Genomic DNA, 17,536 nt, shown 5'->3' on the forward strand with positions numbered 1-17,536 from the left:
ATAAATGCAATATCTTTATATCATTTTGCAGAAAACCCTTTGAAGTTACATAAAAAGCTGCTGTTTGTGACAAATATTGTTATTTATGTGGATTTTCATATGATAAAACACCAAATTTTCTTTTTTTATGTTGTAAATACTGTCTCTGATAGTGTATAGCTCTGGTTCTGGGTGCTCTAGCAGACTGCAGACAGTTCTGGTTGTTACCAGCAGCAGACAGTAAACACCCAAAAAAAGAATGAACTCTTTAGCATGTCGCATTCAAAAGTTATTCTCATTTTACTGAAGTGTGCGAAAATACATTTTTCATATAAATATTAATTTTTTGTTTTGCACATATGATAAATAGCAAGGGATTATTCATGCACACAACCAAAGAAAATGCTGTGAATGGACTCATTTTTTAGAGTAGGACCTAAGAGAAAAGATGGTGTATTATTTGTGGCTATCTGTGCTATCTGAGGCAGTCCACACTCAATTATCCCATATGTTTACAAAAGACGATTTTTTACATCATTATTCATTCGACGATTGTTGGATATGTGATAAAAAATAGGACAAGGAGACAGGCAGCCTTATTCCTGAGAGTGAGAGCTTTCATTTGATATAAGACTTGCCCATGTTTGTCATACTTGAAAAATATGAAATATGTGAATATTAAATGATATTAAAAAATATCGGGGGGGTGATAGTGTAAATTAAGTGTAACTAACTTTCTTACAGTAAAAGATATGTCAAAGTGATGCATATCTGCAGAAAGTAGAGAGTCTAAGCTTTCAAACAGTATCTCATATGTGGTACTGGGTCCATGACAGACCATTAAAAATTAAAGGAATATTTTATATTAAGTCAAAATAAGATAATTCTGGACCCGGTACAGGGTCCACAGAGTCAAACAAGTTAAGTACTCGGTATTGGCAAGTACTGAAATGTAAGTACTCGTATTCCAAAAAAAGTGGTATCGGTGCATCCCTATTAGTTTTAGTAAACTATTCTCTTCAAACACCTTCTACCTGTGAAAGTGCACTGGAACGGCAGTCAAACCCATGACTTCCCACCCGTGAACTCGTACTAGATCAATGTACTCCCAGTTCAGAGTCGTGGTTTTGAAGTCGTGATTTACGGGTTACAGGTTGCTTGGAACGCAGCATTACTTTGTAGGGATGGGACAATTACCGTTTTTACGATTATCGTTTAAAATTTAATTATCATTACAACCGTGTTTGAAAACTCTGAGTATATCCTGTTCAGCCAGAATCAGTTTGACACAGGCACGCACATGCAACATTTTTTTTTTTTTGAACATTTCCATCTCATTTTAACAAAACCATGATAACTTTAGTCACTATAATCATGATATTTAATTTTTTTATACTGTCCCATCCCTACAAAGTGGCAATTTTAATATGCTATAATAAAATAATTATCTATATGGTATTTTGAGCTAGAAATTCATAAACATACTCTAGGGTCACAAAAAATGTATTTTACATCTATAAAAAGTCTTGTGAAATGTCCCCTTTAAGTAGAAAATTTAAATATTTCGCTACTGTCCACCTTCGCTTATAAGCAACCAATCATGACATATAACCATGCCATTTGCTGCGAAATCCAGTTTGCAATCATGCTGTGGAAATGCAACTATAATTGGTTAATGGCATGCTTGAAAATCTGTGCAAAAGTGCTTGTTGACTTTAGAAATGTTTAAAAATCCTCACATGAACTGAAAAACAAACATCACAATAACAGCTCAATGTGTTTAAGTGATATACCATGTTTGCAAATTGATTTCAGACAACCGTTTAAGAGAGTTCTGACACTTTTGTTTTAATAAAAACACATCATATAGCATTTATTAAACATGGACACTGACTCCAATGACATGCACACCAATTTGTCCTTTAAATGTTGAGTGTTAACATTATTGCAAACACTGGTTCCCTGCGCTTTCGTGTATTATATTTTTATTATCTTAGGATAAAAAAGAAAATAAAGAAAAAAACATCGACAATTACATGGGATGTCGTGTTTTTCTGCATAATTTATCGTTATACACAGTGGGGGTGGAGGAGGGTGGGGTATGTGAGGCTAGGAAAAGGGATGCTGGCACACCGCAGCCTTGATACAAGAGCCTGAAGGACTACGTATCCCAGCACACATTGCGCAAAAAGGGGTCAAAGGTCTTAGCGCCTGCAGACAGCACAAGAAGCATTCACAGTAAGGAGGGGAAGAGCGAGGGAGAGGTGGAGAGATTGATTGCAGCACTGGCCTGGGTAAAGACAGGGAGGAGAGATGTGTGGTCTGCTCTGCCTCTCCTCCCCTCCCCTCCCCCCAATCTCCTCGCCTGATTGCCTAGATTTTTATCGTCTTTGACACAAAAAGGGATTTTATATACACAATAGCTACAGGACCCTCCCTCTCACCTCGGGCGATGGTGTCATTATCCACACGAGAAAATCATCAATCAAAATGAAGTAAAACAATATATTGGTCAGGATATTTCAATCGATGGCGTCTGACATGACATAAAGTGTCCTCGAGCTGTTGAAGGGCTGGAGGGGGAGGGTCCTTTTCTCTTCAGTCTATTTTCAAGTTTTCTCCGTGTTGTATTTCACTGGTGTTGGTTTGTTTTTTCTTGGTTTTGTCCGGCATGTTTTTTGAGTACGTGTATGTGTGCAGATGCCAAAAAAAGTGTTCAGACTTTTGTTATCTGTGCGTGCTGTTCCTCATCGAAAGGTTCGTTTTCCGGATCGGAATCAGTGGTGTCGGAATATCGGTAGTGATCGGGTTCGTTGTCACTGGCATCTGGAGTGACAGAGGTTGAAGTGCTCGCTTCTGAGTTTGAGGGTTCCTCTACCGTTTTGGTGAAGTACAACTTCACCTAAGAAAGAGACCAAGAGGAACAAATCTCAATAAGTCAAGTCGCTGAGTCATATCTATACACATAAAACACCCTTTTCAATATAAATATGGCACTGACAATGATGAAAAAAAAAAACTCATTGGTTTCACAAGAACCGCATCTGAGATCTCACCTTAAAGTTGGGTGAGAAATATCGGTTAGCTTTATCTTTGTTGGCCTTATCAAGGTCGTTTTTCGTTAAGGTCAGAATCAAGTAGTCTTTATCTCCATCTGCCGATGCCGCTCTCTCTCCTCCCCTATCTGGCCCTCTGTCAAGTGTTCCTCCAACGATGACCGCTCTTTCCTTCTCACGTTCCCTCTCCCTCTCCGCCGCAGAGCTCAGGCTTTGAGAGGAGAGGCTGTCCACGTCATTGACCACTGACCCATTCTCCACTTTCTCCCCAGCTTCCTCAGGACCCGGGATGAAGAACGTGTTTATCCAGAAATGGAACATTTTATCCTGCACACCCACACAAGCACAGCAAAGGTTTACATTTGGGCATTTGATGGCCATAAATAGCAAATGTTTACAAACACAAATACACATTCCAACAACTGCACTTATAAACACTGTTTGTGTTTCTGAGCTCTATATAAACTCAGCCATAGGACAGATGTGCTCTGTTAGGTTCATGTAATTAAGAACATATTCAGAAGAAAGTAAAGTGATAACATAGTCAAGTTGCTGAAATACATACTAGAGATGTACAACAATAGGAAAACCACAAACCGCCAGAAGGCGATGCCTCCGTGCAGCCATGCCAACGGCCATTACAATGCTAGCATGTAAGTGTATCAAAGGTAAAAGGTACCAAAACGTACCTTCTTCATCATCTTGCTCTGTTTGTGGAAGAACTCCACTTTGATGTCGCCACAAACAGGAAGGGGCTGAGGGAACTCGAAGATCATGTGCTTTTCTTCCCTTCGTGTGTGGGCCGGATTTGACGTGTGGATTTTTACCTTCAACTGATACACAACGAACTGAGGGTCTGTTTAAAAAGGGAGAGATGGAGAAAGTGAGAAAGCAGGGAAAAAGAGGAGGAAGAGAAAAACATTGAGAAATATGCAAAAGCAGCACAAAAAGGATGCATTGATGAAAACGGGAAAAAAGAAAGGTAAACTGTGTTAATTATCAAGTAAGATAACTCCACCCCCAGCTCTGACATCATCAGTCAAAAAGACATGTCAGGGGTTAAAAACGGTGTTGATGATGCAGAAGGAGAGAAGATATCACCAAAGAAAAGAGAACCCCACATAACCAGCAACCCAACGCCTGCATGCAACCAGCACAGTCAGCCAGGAAAGAAGACCTGAGACCCATGTTTGCTGTAAACACTAATTTTAACAGGGGGGTTCATCTGGTAAATATACACTAGAGTAGATAGTGCCCCTACGCCATTTTAAACGTGAGAGCTAAATGTAAAAATATAAAGTAAAAATCAAATCAAGTAAGAATCTATTAGTATAGATGTTAGGTACGTTGTGAACCAGTAAAGTTACTTCGTAACATATTAACATCACCAAAATTTAGGGGGAAAAAGTATTGTTTTTGTGATATAAAAACTTGCAGTGATATAAAATTCTGGGCATGCATCTTACTGCTAATGAATACCAACTCGTTCAAAGACGCAGTTTAATATGTAACACTTTATAATAAAGGTCCATGAATCATGATGAACTATTTCCTAAATGAATTCTTATTTAAATATTAACTAATGCTTAGTACATGCCTTAACTTATTATAACTTTATGCACAGTCATCATACGAAGTACATCATCATGACTCAACGCAGCAAATCATTGTTGACTAATACACTAACTAACAAATATGTCATGTTGTACTTAATGATGACACTTCATAAGTTTATGAATAGTACATGCCTTAAAGGTACACTCCACTTAAAAAAAAAATAGGCTCATATTTTAATGACCGAAAATAGTCGCCTGCTATTGAAAATAACCAAGGGGACTATTTTTAGGTGATGCATAATATCATTGCGCCCAGTCCTTGATTATTACGCCAGAACGCGGGTATAGTTCCTAGCCATATCGGCCTACAAAATCGCAACTTTTAATTTTCCGTCAGTCTTAGTACACATTGTAACTACAAAAGAGTCAAGTTTTAAATAGGACAAATATTGGAGCTCTTTGGTCATTTTTAAGCGCGATGCTAATGGTCTAATCAGATTCAATGGATTATGCTAAGCTATGCTAAAAGTGGTACCGCCAGACCCGGAGATCGGCTGAATGGATTCCAAAACGGTAAAAATCAAAATGTTTAACTCCAGGGAAGCTGGAAAATGAGCATATTTTCAAAAAAAAAAGAAAAAAAGTGGAGTGTCCGGTGAACTCATCATTAGTTCATATTTAAAGGCGGAGTCCACGATGTTTGAAAAACGCGTTGGAAAAGGAGACGGGCGGACTACCAAAACACACTTATAGCCAATCAAATCAAATCATATGCCGGGTTGCGTATGTGTGGGGCGGGTCTATAAACAGAAGGTCCAGATTCTATTGGGGTAGGGGCGTGTTTGTAGGGGCGTGTTTGTTTAGGTGATTTCAAATATCAACATTGGCTTTCAAACATCATGGACTCCGCCTTTAAAGGTATAGCGGAAGATTTTCTTTTTCCGGGTGGATCATCAAGACTATTGCTCATCCCAGTTGTCAATCATTCTGATGATATGTTGACGTAGGGCCATTGTACGTGCTCGTCCATAGGTTCGCTTTCTGAGTATGCACACTTTCAGGTGTATATGTGTGGTGGGCTACGGTTTCAGCCATTTATTGAAGCTCGCGTTCTCACCATAATTTTTTTAAAGTGGAGGGGCAATTCTTTTAATAAATTCGAGAAAATCTTCCGCTATACCTTTAAGTAAAAGTAAATTACAGTCTTAGTTCATTAAGATTATGGACCCTTATTATAAAGTATATCCGTTTAATGGCTAAAAATATCTATCAACATCTATGTCTAGGGTCTTTTAAGATAGGAACCAAGTGTATTCAGAACATTCTCAAAGCACTGGGTCTAAATATACTAGAAGTTAGGGCGCACTCAAACTATCCAAACCAAACCTCGCTCGGGCGCGCTTGACCCCCAAAGCCTGGTTTGTTTGACGAGTGTGATCGCTCTGTTCCGCGCCCGGACGCAGATTGGTTAATCGCGCCGCGGCCGGGTTGCAGAGGTGGGCCGGAGCGCGGTTCACTTGGGCTCAGGCGTGGAAGACTGTGGTGTGAGCGCAATCGCGCGATTCAAAAGGTGAAGACGTCAGTTGCGCGACCACTCACCTTCATCTGCCTCCGTAAAAACCTTTTGATGCGAGCAACGGGGTTACATGAAGGTCCGAGCTGCACACGTGACACATCAACTAAGCAATATGATGACATGTGAGAGGGCTGTCTGTAATCGCGCACCAAATGACTCCGAATAAAAAACACAGACTAATCATTACGGTGGGTTCCAGTGTTAAGAGAGAGCTTTACTTCCTGCTTTTTTCAAAACAATCGCATCTTAATGACGAAAGCGCGCCCGGACTCGGATCAATAAAAATTACAGTGTGAGTGCGTGCATCTGGGGGAGTAGGGAGGGGTGACAATCGCGCTGGGGCATGGTTTGGTTTGGATAATGTGAGTGCGCCCTTGCACTGTACTGAAATGGACTGAATGCACTACAGGGCAGGGCCTATCTGTCATTTGTCGACATTTCCCTAAACAGTAGTAGTAAAATAATGCCATTTTACCCCAGTGCCAGCTGCCTTTCTTGAAGCCCTGGGGATTCACCTCACTCCTGTTTTTAAAAGTACTGTCCCCTTAGAGAAAGAAAAGGAGGTTAAACACCACCACCATCATCATTATATCAGCCAAGAGCCCAGCTGCATCACACTGGCCCTGGCCCGACAGCCACGCTCAACACACACCGGTCTCTATGTCATCTACCTCTGAACCATAGGAGTTCTCAGACTAAATCTACACTTTTGGTCCAATTTTGAACTTTGAAGAACTTCCCCCAAAAAGGCAGTGATGTAGGGTGCAATTCGGGTTGGCGTTCAGTCTGGCTGTGGTGCACAGGTCCACTGATGCAAACAGAACATAGACAAGCACACGATGTACGAATGAGGGAGCGAGAAAGAAATAGCATGATTCTGTGATACACGAGACTGTGTGGTGGGGTACAGGAGCCCGTATTAATGAAGCCCTCAGGAGAGTTTATAAAGACCAAAACAGGAACAGAAAAAGACAGCGTACTGATGAGTGTTAGTGTGTTAGGAAGAGAGCCAAGGCTTGGTACAGAGCAGAAACCGTGAACACAAACGCATTTCCTTGTAATATCCACATCCCCAAATGACAGCATAACTAGATCCATTTTCATCATTTAGGCCTTTTATGTTTGTGCTATACATGTATTTATCTTTACTGTGTTTCAAGAAGGGCAAATTGTCCATAAACATAAGAGTAAAACTTACTGCAGGTGCCCCCACTGAACATTGGCAGAGTCTGGAAAACCATCTTATGGAAGAGGAGAGCGACGGGTTTATAGTCCAGCTTGTTCTTCAACAGATGGTTGTAGTAATGCACATACCTGCGCTGACTGGGTATGGTTACCCCCTGAAAGAGAAAAAAAATGCTTGGTGATTTTAAATGTACAATTTTTACTTTATAGCAATCCTTAAAACTCACAAAAACGCAAATACCATAACATGGAAACTTAAATATTACACATGCATACAACAGTACATGTGGCAGTTTCACATCTAAAATAAAATGCAGAACCAAACCATTTTGTACCTTTTTATCCCTGGTCCTAACTTCCCCATAAAAGTCTAATGCGTCCTGGGCCTTTGCGAACTTCTTGCGATGCAAAAGGTAGGCACAGATCATGACCCCCGTGCGACCTTTGCCGGCCTTACAGTGGATGGCGGCGACGTGGTTCTCATCTTCTGACAGCCAATGATCCAGATCTTCACAGAAAGGCTTTATTAACTCTAACTGAGGTGGGTTGTGGTCTTCAAATGGATACTGTGCCACTACAAACAAAAGATGCAAGACTGAACTTAATTTCATTATATTTGATAAAACAACAGAGAATCAGTTTCACAGTGGGATTGTTTACATTTATGCATTCAGTAGGCGCTTTTATCTAAAGCAACTTTCTAGTATGCAAGATAGGGATGGGAATTCAACCCTTCAAGCTTTGTCAACTAGCTGAGCTTCAGAAAAGCATGCCAGGGACTAAAATATGGAGTAATAGGGGAGAACAGTTGTTTATGTTTATTTATTTATTATCAAGATTCACATGCATATGATCGTTGCCAAAAACCTTTGATCAAGAGTCAAACCCACAACCACACAAAAGGTAACGCAAGGGCTGTGACGGTTGTCATAACCACCGCGGTGGTGGAGCGCCATCGCAGTGATGAAGTGCGACCCGCGGAGGTGTGCACATCACAAACTATGAAAAATATAAAGTACAATCTCAGCAAGAATTCTCTCTTGGTTAGGGCTGGGATAAACTATTATTTGTAAAACAATTCATTTTATCAGTCCGATTCGATTCCGATTCTTGATTATCTCCCCATTAATTAACTAATAGCAATTTATACTTGTTGATTTACATATCTCAATGAAAAAAAAACATGAATTGTTTGAAACAAACTTGGCACCACATTCATGATTTTATGGTAAAATTACACTTTTTCGCATCAATACACGAGCATTTAAACCACAAACAAAGCCCTGTCACTTTAATTGAGCGTGAGCAGTGCAGCAAAAATAGAACTGACGTAGAAACGATCGCAGCACTGCTGCTACAGCGCCGCGAGCTCGCGCTGCTCATGCGTGCGGTGTGCATGCTTGTTAACATACGCACTGCTCACACTTGCGAGGAGTCATTTGCGTTGCTACTACTCTCCGGCGCCACCATTTTGGGTCTGACGAATTGATGCGCATATTTTGCGGCAACTTATTTTTTGCGCCAATGTCATCGATGACATCAATGCGTTGTCCCAGCCCTACTCTTGGTGAATAAAGGTTGCGAAAAAGTATCAATCTGCACTACCAGCACACTATCAGAATGCGTTTTTAGCACGGCTGGAAATATTATAACCCCACTGAGGTTCCTCACTTAAACTGTGAGTTGTTTCACGGATGGAACTGCTACAATGAACACGCACAAAGGTGTGGATCCCGTGGGTGCTCTGGTGCTCGACTAGCGGCCAAGCACATATGCCGCAACTAAAACCAAGCGGAAACATGCAGCTTTCCTACTTTTAAAAGTAATTGGGCACTCCAGAGCTTCTACCATTGTTAAGTAACCCAAGCATTGCTTGACGTTGAAAGAAATCAGCACCTATGAACATGCACATATATCTGATCTTCGTTTACATTTTTATATTTCAAAATATATGTATGCATTATATATAAGCCTATATGCATCAATGCGCCAACACACACACACACACACACACATTTTATAACAACTGTGAGAATTGGTGCATTACCTGGTAAAATACTGCCACCACCACAGCCTTAAATTCAAGAACTAATACGATAGTCTTGTGACAATTCTGCTGAAATTCTGCTTTTAATGAGCGGTGTTTCCGTGTATTTAAGAATCAAGAGACTGTTTAAAAACCTTATTTAACAAACAACATTTTGATTACGTAAATCGCCCATCACATTAAGGCAAAATAAAACAAATGTTGTTACTAAGAATCAGATTCAAGTGTCCCCTAGTGATTTCCATCAAACCACCCAAGCTCCAAGTGAAAGAGCAAGAAAGCCAAGAAATGTAAGGTTATAAAAAGTACATGCTGTTCTTACCTCTACAGTTGAATTTTGTAGCATCATAGTGTCGCTCTGCACATCTGAAAAAAAAGCACAATAATAGCATTCAACACTGCTCAGAGTATCACATTTTCTTAGAATAGCCTAAATCATGAATGCAAGTGCGACAAAATACTTACATATTATAGATCTTATAATGGTTCTTATGTTTCGAGTCTAAAAACCTGGAAGGATAAAACCAACATTGATGTAAACCGACATAATCCACAAAATAAAATTTATTATTTTAGGGGTGACACCGAATAGTCGAATATTCGATAGGAAAAGCCCGATTTGACTACCAATCTCAAAGTTGAAACGTTGCAGATGTATAATAAAATGAGGATTATTCCAATTTGGCTACACAAGGGTGCACATTATCCGATTTCATAGCTTTCTCCCAATAAATTAATATACAACCTATTATCATTATCATAATACAATGCAAAAATGTGTGAAAAAGTGGCTTCAAATAAATATTTTAAAAGTGCGTCAATAAATCCAACAACCCCTGTGACAGGGCTACACGTCCATATGACAAGCGGTTTCCAGGTTAATATAACACTGCGAAGCAGTTGTCTCTTTGTTTCTGCAGTTAAAAAGACAAAACTGGCAATTTTGGCTATACTTGTGTTATTTTAATCATTTCATTATTTTTAGTTTTAGTTCACTCTGGTTTATCAGATTTAACTATTTTGTGTCTTGTGTTTTGTTCCCCTGCATTTTGCACACATTTGTTCTGCACCTTGTTGCTTCTGACCTTAATTTATTTAATATATTTATTTATTTAATAAGGTAAATTCTGATCTAACTTAATTCTGTAAATTTTAGATTGCTTTTCGCTGTAACGATGTTGCGCTGTTGCATGCTGGCCTATGCAATTTAGCCGAATGTATAAGTTTTAAAATGTATTTAAAACAGGGTGGTTATCTTGTCAAAAGTTGAGCTATAAAACAGGTAAGCTGTTTCTTTAAATTCGGTGATGACCCGAAAAATATCTGCACCTAACCTATATTTGACACGATTGTCTTAATATTATGATCGGTGTTCAATTTCAAATGACAAAGAACAATTCCCGCACACCATCTGCTTGCCGAAAAAAATGTATTTAATGACAGTTGCGTTGCAACGTTTCGATCAACTGATGAAGATCAGTTGATCGAAACGTTGCAATGCAACTGTCATTAAATGCATTTTCTTCAGCGAGCAGATAGTGTGCGGGAATTGTTCTTTGTAAATTTGAGACTTTTTGTCATCTTATCCTACGCACCTATTGACTTCAGGTGCGCGACGCTAATTTGTTTCAATTTCAAATGACAAAAAAAGATTCTTGAAACAAATGGGCACACACGTAGATGATTCGACTATCGACAAGATTCGGCAATTGGAACACCCCTATAATATTAAAGAAATATAATAATGTTTTTCAAGTGGGAATCAAAATTGGGTACTCTGTCTAGACAGAAAAAAACAGATTGAGAAAGAAGAGAGATGTAGAGAGAAAGAGGGGGAGACAGAGACCCTTGTCTATGTCTAGGGTTTCTTTCTGCACCTGAACTTACCGTACAACGTCATCAATATTATTTCTGTAAACTCCTTCCAACCGTTCTGCGGGAAAGCCCATGGCAATAATATTGGGATAGATATCTAACATAAATGTTAAGGAACACAAGGACATATATGCCCAACAATTTAAAGCAAAGTTATGCTAAATACACATCATCATTACAAGAGCTTGCATTTGTTGCTGCAGTTTCGCCGAAATTCAATTAGTCCTGCTAAATGTTTTCCTGTTTTTGACCCATGTAAGGTTACAATTAGGGCTGTTAAGAAATTTGTTTAATCAATTCTGACGATTAATTGCCTGTTTTAGGATGCAATCAAAATAAACTGACTATACCTGAACAGGCATTAAATAGTAGCCAATCCTACAAAGGTCATATTAGTACACATGTATTGAACGGCTTTGCAATGTTTCACGTTGCATTGTCAGTTAAGGGAAGCCTGTCTGATACTGTCACGTTTATACAGGCGCTACAGCTCCCCCTTGTGTTTTTTAGAGAGATGTGCAATCATTGCGGTGATCCGAAATCATCATGATGAGGTCAAACAATCCCGATGAGCCGTTTATTTAATCATTGTAACGGCCCTAGTTACAATAGCAAAAACTACTAGCCTACCTCATGCAAATTATGTTGGATACAAACATATTTGCATTTAATATTCAAATATTGTTAAAGAGGAATAAACAGTCAGTAATAAGATAAGAATATTTAAATTGATAAAGCCTTAGCACATGCAAAAGATAAACTTTCATGACTGTGATGCACTGGGCAAATTGGACAAGGGACGGTTTGGGTTATCCTTATTTGTTGAGCCCTGCATTTGTTAACCCATTGTCAACAAATAGAAAACAAAAAGGAAACTTGTATTACAGAAGCTCTGATATTGGTGTAAATGTCAACTCTCACATCTCATCTTTATGCACTGACCTTTACATTTTAGCAAGTGTTAGACCGTAGGCACAGCACTGTCTGCAAGCTTTCCACCTACACCAAGCAGGGCATCATAATCCTTACCTAAATCAACCAGGTCAAAGGTTACAGAGCAGCCGGTATGTTCAAACACAACTCCCACACTTAACCATGCAGCTTTTCGACACGAGACAAAGCTTTGTTTCCTGCTCATAACTCTCCTAATGGAGCCTTGCTCTTTTCCATTATTTCGTTTCTCACTTCCTCTTTTTCGTGCATCTGTAGGTATTTCTACTGTACGTGCTCTCTCCCATGATGTGTGCATACTCTGGGGGAGGTTCACACCTCGACCACAACACAGCCGAGAAAAAGAGAGAAGTAGGGTTTCTCTGTTCTGTTCATTTCCTGCACACTGTCAGAATGGAAAGCCAGAAGCTTTTTAATTGGATGAGTCATGCTTATTTTTAGCCCAATTCCTTTAAAACGGTTGGCGCCTTAAATATCATAACTACTGTTAAACACATCCTGAACATCATGTTCGTAACAGATACGGATTGGAAAAATAACAGTACACTGTAAAAGGACGGTGCGCAAATTTGCATTTCATCACAAATTAAGACAGTTCTGGGTCAATTGATAGTCAGCTAAAAACAAAATCAATAATTTAAATGTCAACAGTCCAATTCAGTCCAAACTGGAGCAGATCACCATTCTTCAAAAGTGTAGCAACTCATGTAATAACTGCACATAATGTAAAAACTGAACATATTGTAATTATTACATTATTATTGTAATGAAATGGTCACAATGCAATAAAATTTAGATCATAATGTACTAAAAATTATTAAATTATAAGCAATTTATTACATTATAAACTTACCAAAAATATTGTCATAACTGTAATAAATTTAAACATTGCAAACGTATTATTAGTGGTGCTTGCATTTATGCAAAGCATCACTATTATTATACACCAGAGATATGGGGGTGGGCTTGTTTCACCAAGCATAATCATTGGTGCATGCCAATTCTATCCCTAGCAACCAAACAGAGTACTCTAGCAACTGTTCCGGTGAGTAAGAAGAGTGGGTGGTCTCGTTTCCTTTGTGGCCTGGACTGTAATCATTGATGGATCCAAATTCACTCCCTAGCAACCACCCTGGGTCCCCTTGCAACTGCATAGCAATCAGACAGCAACAGCCTAGCCACCAACCCAGGTACCCTAGCAAAAGCATAGCAACACCTATCAACCTGCATAGCAAAACACTAGCAATCATTTAGCAACTGCATAGCAACAGCCTAGCAACCACCACTGGTACCAAAGCAACCAAATAGTAACACCCTAGCAACCACATAGCAACCGCCTAGCATCCACCCCGGGTACCATAATGACCGCATAGCAACCACCTAGCATGGTGCATGGAGCAATAGCAATTTCTTTAAAATAACCTATTATATTATGTGAAAAATTGTTGTTACATTGAAAATTATTTTTTTATATTAGGCTCAAAATTGTATAATGTTTTATGAAAATTATTACATTATGAACATTTAATTACAAAAATAATGTAATACTTATTAGATTGTGCCCAGTTTTACATTATGTCCAATTATTACATTATGAGTTGCTACAACAAAGCTTTACAAAAAAAAAAACACACGGCTAAAACAACCTTTCGAAACACTTTGCAAAAATGAAAATACTGTTTTGAGAAACCCACAGTTTCCTTCAAGTACTGGAGCAAAACGATCAGGTAAAAAAAAGGTTATGTTGGTCAAGCAAATACATCCCGATCAAGCATAACAACAAATCTAGACTTTCATGAAGACAATCTCCATTTACAAAGTTGAATTTTTTTGTGTGCCGTTTAAAAAAAATATCGTGCATAAGTGTTATAAAGTGCATAAAATGATATGTAAATAAAACATTGAAAATGCCTCAATGCAAGTACAATGTAGAGGACAAAATGGGCGTTCACTGCACTTGCCATTCTATGACGCTTTCTATCATTAGCCAAGAAATATTTATCTCAATGTCAGTAACACTCACAAGTCACACTGAAGGTAGCGGTTTTTAACACATAAAGCATTGCAACTCAGAAGGCTAAAAGGCCATACACACCATTTCTGAATACAGCTGCATTCACATGTTTAAATGACACTTCAACCACACACACGCATCTTTGAAATCAAGCAAAGGCGTTAGAAAATGAGATTGAGAAAAGTGCTTGAGATCAAAGAGAGTAAATGATTCAATTTGAGGTTTCTCAAACAATACTTTTCTTATGATACGATAGAAAAATGCAATAACTTGCTTGCTACATGATGCGTTATACGACATCCAATCCAATAATGCTTTATGCTTGTAAAACCAACTTAAATTTGTAATAAAATACAAAAATTAAACTAAAAAATATAACCAACACCTTTCACGTTTGTTCTAGGAAAAGAAACCTAAATTCCTCTTTATCTGCAGTCTCTCTGCTGTGGACATCAACCTAAAAACGTTTACTACTATACATAACTATGTAAAGTATTACAATCATTCAGTTACTGCAAACCACTGCAATATTTCTTTCAGACCTACCTTCGTGGCATGATATTTTAACCCATCAAGGAAATAAACTGCTCTTACTACTTTAAGGCTCTGACAGCTTGCGTGACATTTGAACTTTCCCAGCATCTTTAGCACACCAGTGGTGTAGCCTTGCAGAAATTTACTGCAGCACACTGCCAGATGGCAGGCCAAGAAGTAATGCAGGACAACCATCATTATCATCAGTTTAACAACTGGAGTTAAAGGGCACTACTTCAGAGTTTAAAAATGAGTGCTAAGTCTTAACAACACAGCTTTAATTTAGGAAAGACAAAATTTACCAGCCTTTTATTCTGAGTTACTGGCTGAACACCTGATCTAACACACTTCCTCAAATATACAAAGCTAACGCCTGCTGGTGCTAAATTAGCTACAACAATCGCATTTCCCTCTTTCAGAACCTGAGTGTCAAAGTAATTACTCCAAACTGTACAAAAGCTGACCATTCAGTACATTCATCTAAAACCTGAACTGGGTGTGGAAAGCTGATAACTAGGTGGTGCAACATGTTCGATATCAGGCCAATCAAAATGAGGAAGAGGTCATGCCACAGTCTATCTGAAAAGACAACTGGAGATCTATCATAATTCATTCACCAGCAGGACATTGAAATCTAAAGGGAATTTCCTCTTTGCTGTACATTATATAAGTGAATATCAATCTGCACAGGGATCGTCAGATATTCTTTTTCTGTTATGGACACAAAATGACCATTTGACTTTAGAATCATGACCACGATTTATCACTGTCAACTGTATGGACCTAATGACAAAGTGGGTTACATGAAACCCTAAGAGGCACTCGATTAAGTAATTACCTTTCAGATGGGCTACAGAGGGTTATAGTTGTACATCTTTAGTTGTCAGGTGGCCTGCCTTTACACTTGGTTGGAGGTTTCTTACTCACCAAGTAGTGTGAATGAGTGCTTGACAGAAGGTTTGATTTGCACCCCCACGTACACAGCGTTTGTAAATCTACGGTTAGGACACACTCAACTGATCATACCTGCCATCTCCTTAAATGATTTATAACCCTTATTATTAAGAACTGACAAAATTGGAAATACATGCAAAATCACAGATTTGTTCAGTCCACACAGCTCTTGCATCAAAACATTGTGAAAGGGAAAATCCCATACAGCAGCAGCTATCGTACAGAATAAGTGTCAGTTCTGACTATGGACAGGGACCACCTGCTATTACAGCCACGTAACTGTCAAAACAGAAATTTGACAGAGATGACTAGCAATGACCAATACGCCAAGTTTGGGAATATAATTTTAAAAAAAATCTGCATGACCATCGTGACTAAGCATAAAAGTATGGTGCAGTTTTGCTCGGCATTTAAAAAAGCCATAAAAGAAAAGTAATAATTTGCTGAAACGTCAGAAGCACTGTGCAATTCAAAGCCCTCATTCTCACGTCCCCGACGATCACAAAAATGTGACCAAAATATAAACAAATAATACAGGAAAGTTTGGACTCATTATAAAAGGCCAAGGATACATGTCAGGTCCAGATCAAATCCATCTTCCTGGTACCTCCTCTTATTCCGACTGACTATTTCTTTAATTTTGGTCATTGCCATGACAGCAGTTCAGAGCACTTCAATTTTATTCCCGTTTATTGTTAGAGAAATGGGGTTATGTCTGCCCTGGATGGCTTTGTCCCAATCTCCCCCGAGTGCGTGTGCAGTGCACGTATGTGTATATGTGTGCGCGTGGGCTGGCCCGGTGGGTCTCGCGCAGCGGGCCGGATTATCACTTCGCGCAGACTGGCCTCTATCCGCTCCGGCGCAGCAGGCCCGAGTCTCCTGGTCGCGCAGTCCTCCGAGCTGCTGAATAGGTCCACAGATCCTGCGATCCGGTCAAAGCGGAGCACATCCGATATAAAAGTAATAAGGCAGAAGTCTGTGTGTCCGGCGCGCGCGCCGTGATCAGGTCCAAAGAGAGGAGCGAATCCTCTCCATCTCCGCGCGAAGAAAACACACAGGAGAGCCTTTCCCGACTAGCATCGCCCGCTAGCCGCCACAGCTAACCCCCCCAAAACCCTCCTCCTAACGAATGATCATCGTCGTCACTGGATGGTCAATGTAGTTCCGCAAAAAATGACAACTGACAGTCTCCACCTTTACCGTGTGTTAAATATGCAACGATGGCCGGCGATGATGTGTAAAGATGTGAGATTTATCGGTGGGACTCATCTCTCCTCAGTGCGCTCCGCAGCTCCGCTCTCAAACTGCCATCATGGCTTCCCACGGAGGAAAAAAGAACGTAGATCCGGCTCATTTACCCAGCGAGAAAAAAACATATCCCGCCGCCACAAGCTTTAAGCAGTGCGCGGACGCGTGCCGTTTCGCGTTCAAGACATGCGTGTTGAATGCGCGCATTTAAAAAAAATCAAGTGAGAAAAAAATTACTTGTCTAGCACGCAATATATGAAAATTAAATTATAGAAATGTCAAACAGCTGTTGTAATAAAGCGACGTTCGCTCTGAAAGGTGGAAGGATACGGATGTGAGAATGTAAGCAGCCCCTGTCAGAGCGATCACGTGCGCCGCGTACGGTGTCGGTACATTGTTTCGTTCCGTGCAGAGCGGCGGTCTCACTCCCTCTCTTCCCACCACCACGGTACCCCAGTACATCCAATAGCTGTTTTAGTCACGGGCTGGTAACCTATATTTTAGTGCATAGGGTTAATATTTTACGAATAAAACAATATTTGTCACGTTACATCATGCATT

At 39.6% G+C, this 17,536-nt stretch overlaps 1 protein-coding gene across 2 annotated transcripts; it reads right to left on the reverse strand.

Annotated features, from left to right (window-relative positions):
* Positions 1-1,801: 1,801 nt before the first annotated feature.
* On the reverse strand, positions 1,802-17,155 carry ptena (phosphatase and tensin homolog A). Of its 2 annotated transcripts, XM_055171571.2 has the most exons (10): positions 16,300-17,155; positions 11,287-11,371; positions 9,865-9,909; positions 9,722-9,765; positions 7,688-7,926; positions 7,366-7,507; positions 6,643-6,711; positions 3,725-3,891; positions 3,036-3,362; positions 1,802-2,881 (listed from the first exon to the last, which is right to left on the reverse strand). In XM_055171571.2, exons 1-10 carry the CDS (start codon positions 16,379-16,381, stop codon positions 2,696-2,698), a joined length of 1,386 nt encoding a protein of 461 aa, XP_055027546.2. In that variant the 5' UTR covers positions 16,382-17,155; the 3' UTR covers positions 1,802-2,695. The 2 variants fall into 2 exon arrangements, with proteins under 2 accessions (XP_055027546.2, XP_055027547.2); XM_055171572.2 differs by lacking the exon at positions 6,643-6,711 and having other exon boundaries at positions 16,300-17,148.
* Between the last annotated feature and the right edge of the window lie 381 nt (positions 17,156-17,536).

Source organism: Misgurnus anguillicaudatus, chromosome 7 (assembly GCF_027580225.2).
Source record: "Misgurnus anguillicaudatus chromosome 7, ASM2758022v2, whole genome shotgun sequence".
Classification (NCBI taxonomy): domain Eukaryota; kingdom Metazoa; phylum Chordata; class Actinopteri; order Cypriniformes; family Cobitidae; genus Misgurnus; species Misgurnus anguillicaudatus.

Excerpts from the sequence above, each read along its gene's own strand:
- ptena (XM_055171571.2), bottom strand. The coding sequence starts at position 16,381 with ATGGCAATGACCAAAATTAAAGAAATAGTCAGTCGGAATAAGAGGAGG. Across the intron at positions 6,712-7,365 it reads GTTCAGTGGGGGCACCTGCA|GGGACAGTACTTTTAAAAAC; the intron begins GTAAGTTTTACT and ends TCTTTCTCTAAG. Across the intron at positions 2,882-3,035 it reads ATTTCTCACCCAACTTTAAG|GTGAAGTTGTACTTCACCAA; the intron begins GTGAGATCTCAG and ends TCTCTTTCTTAG.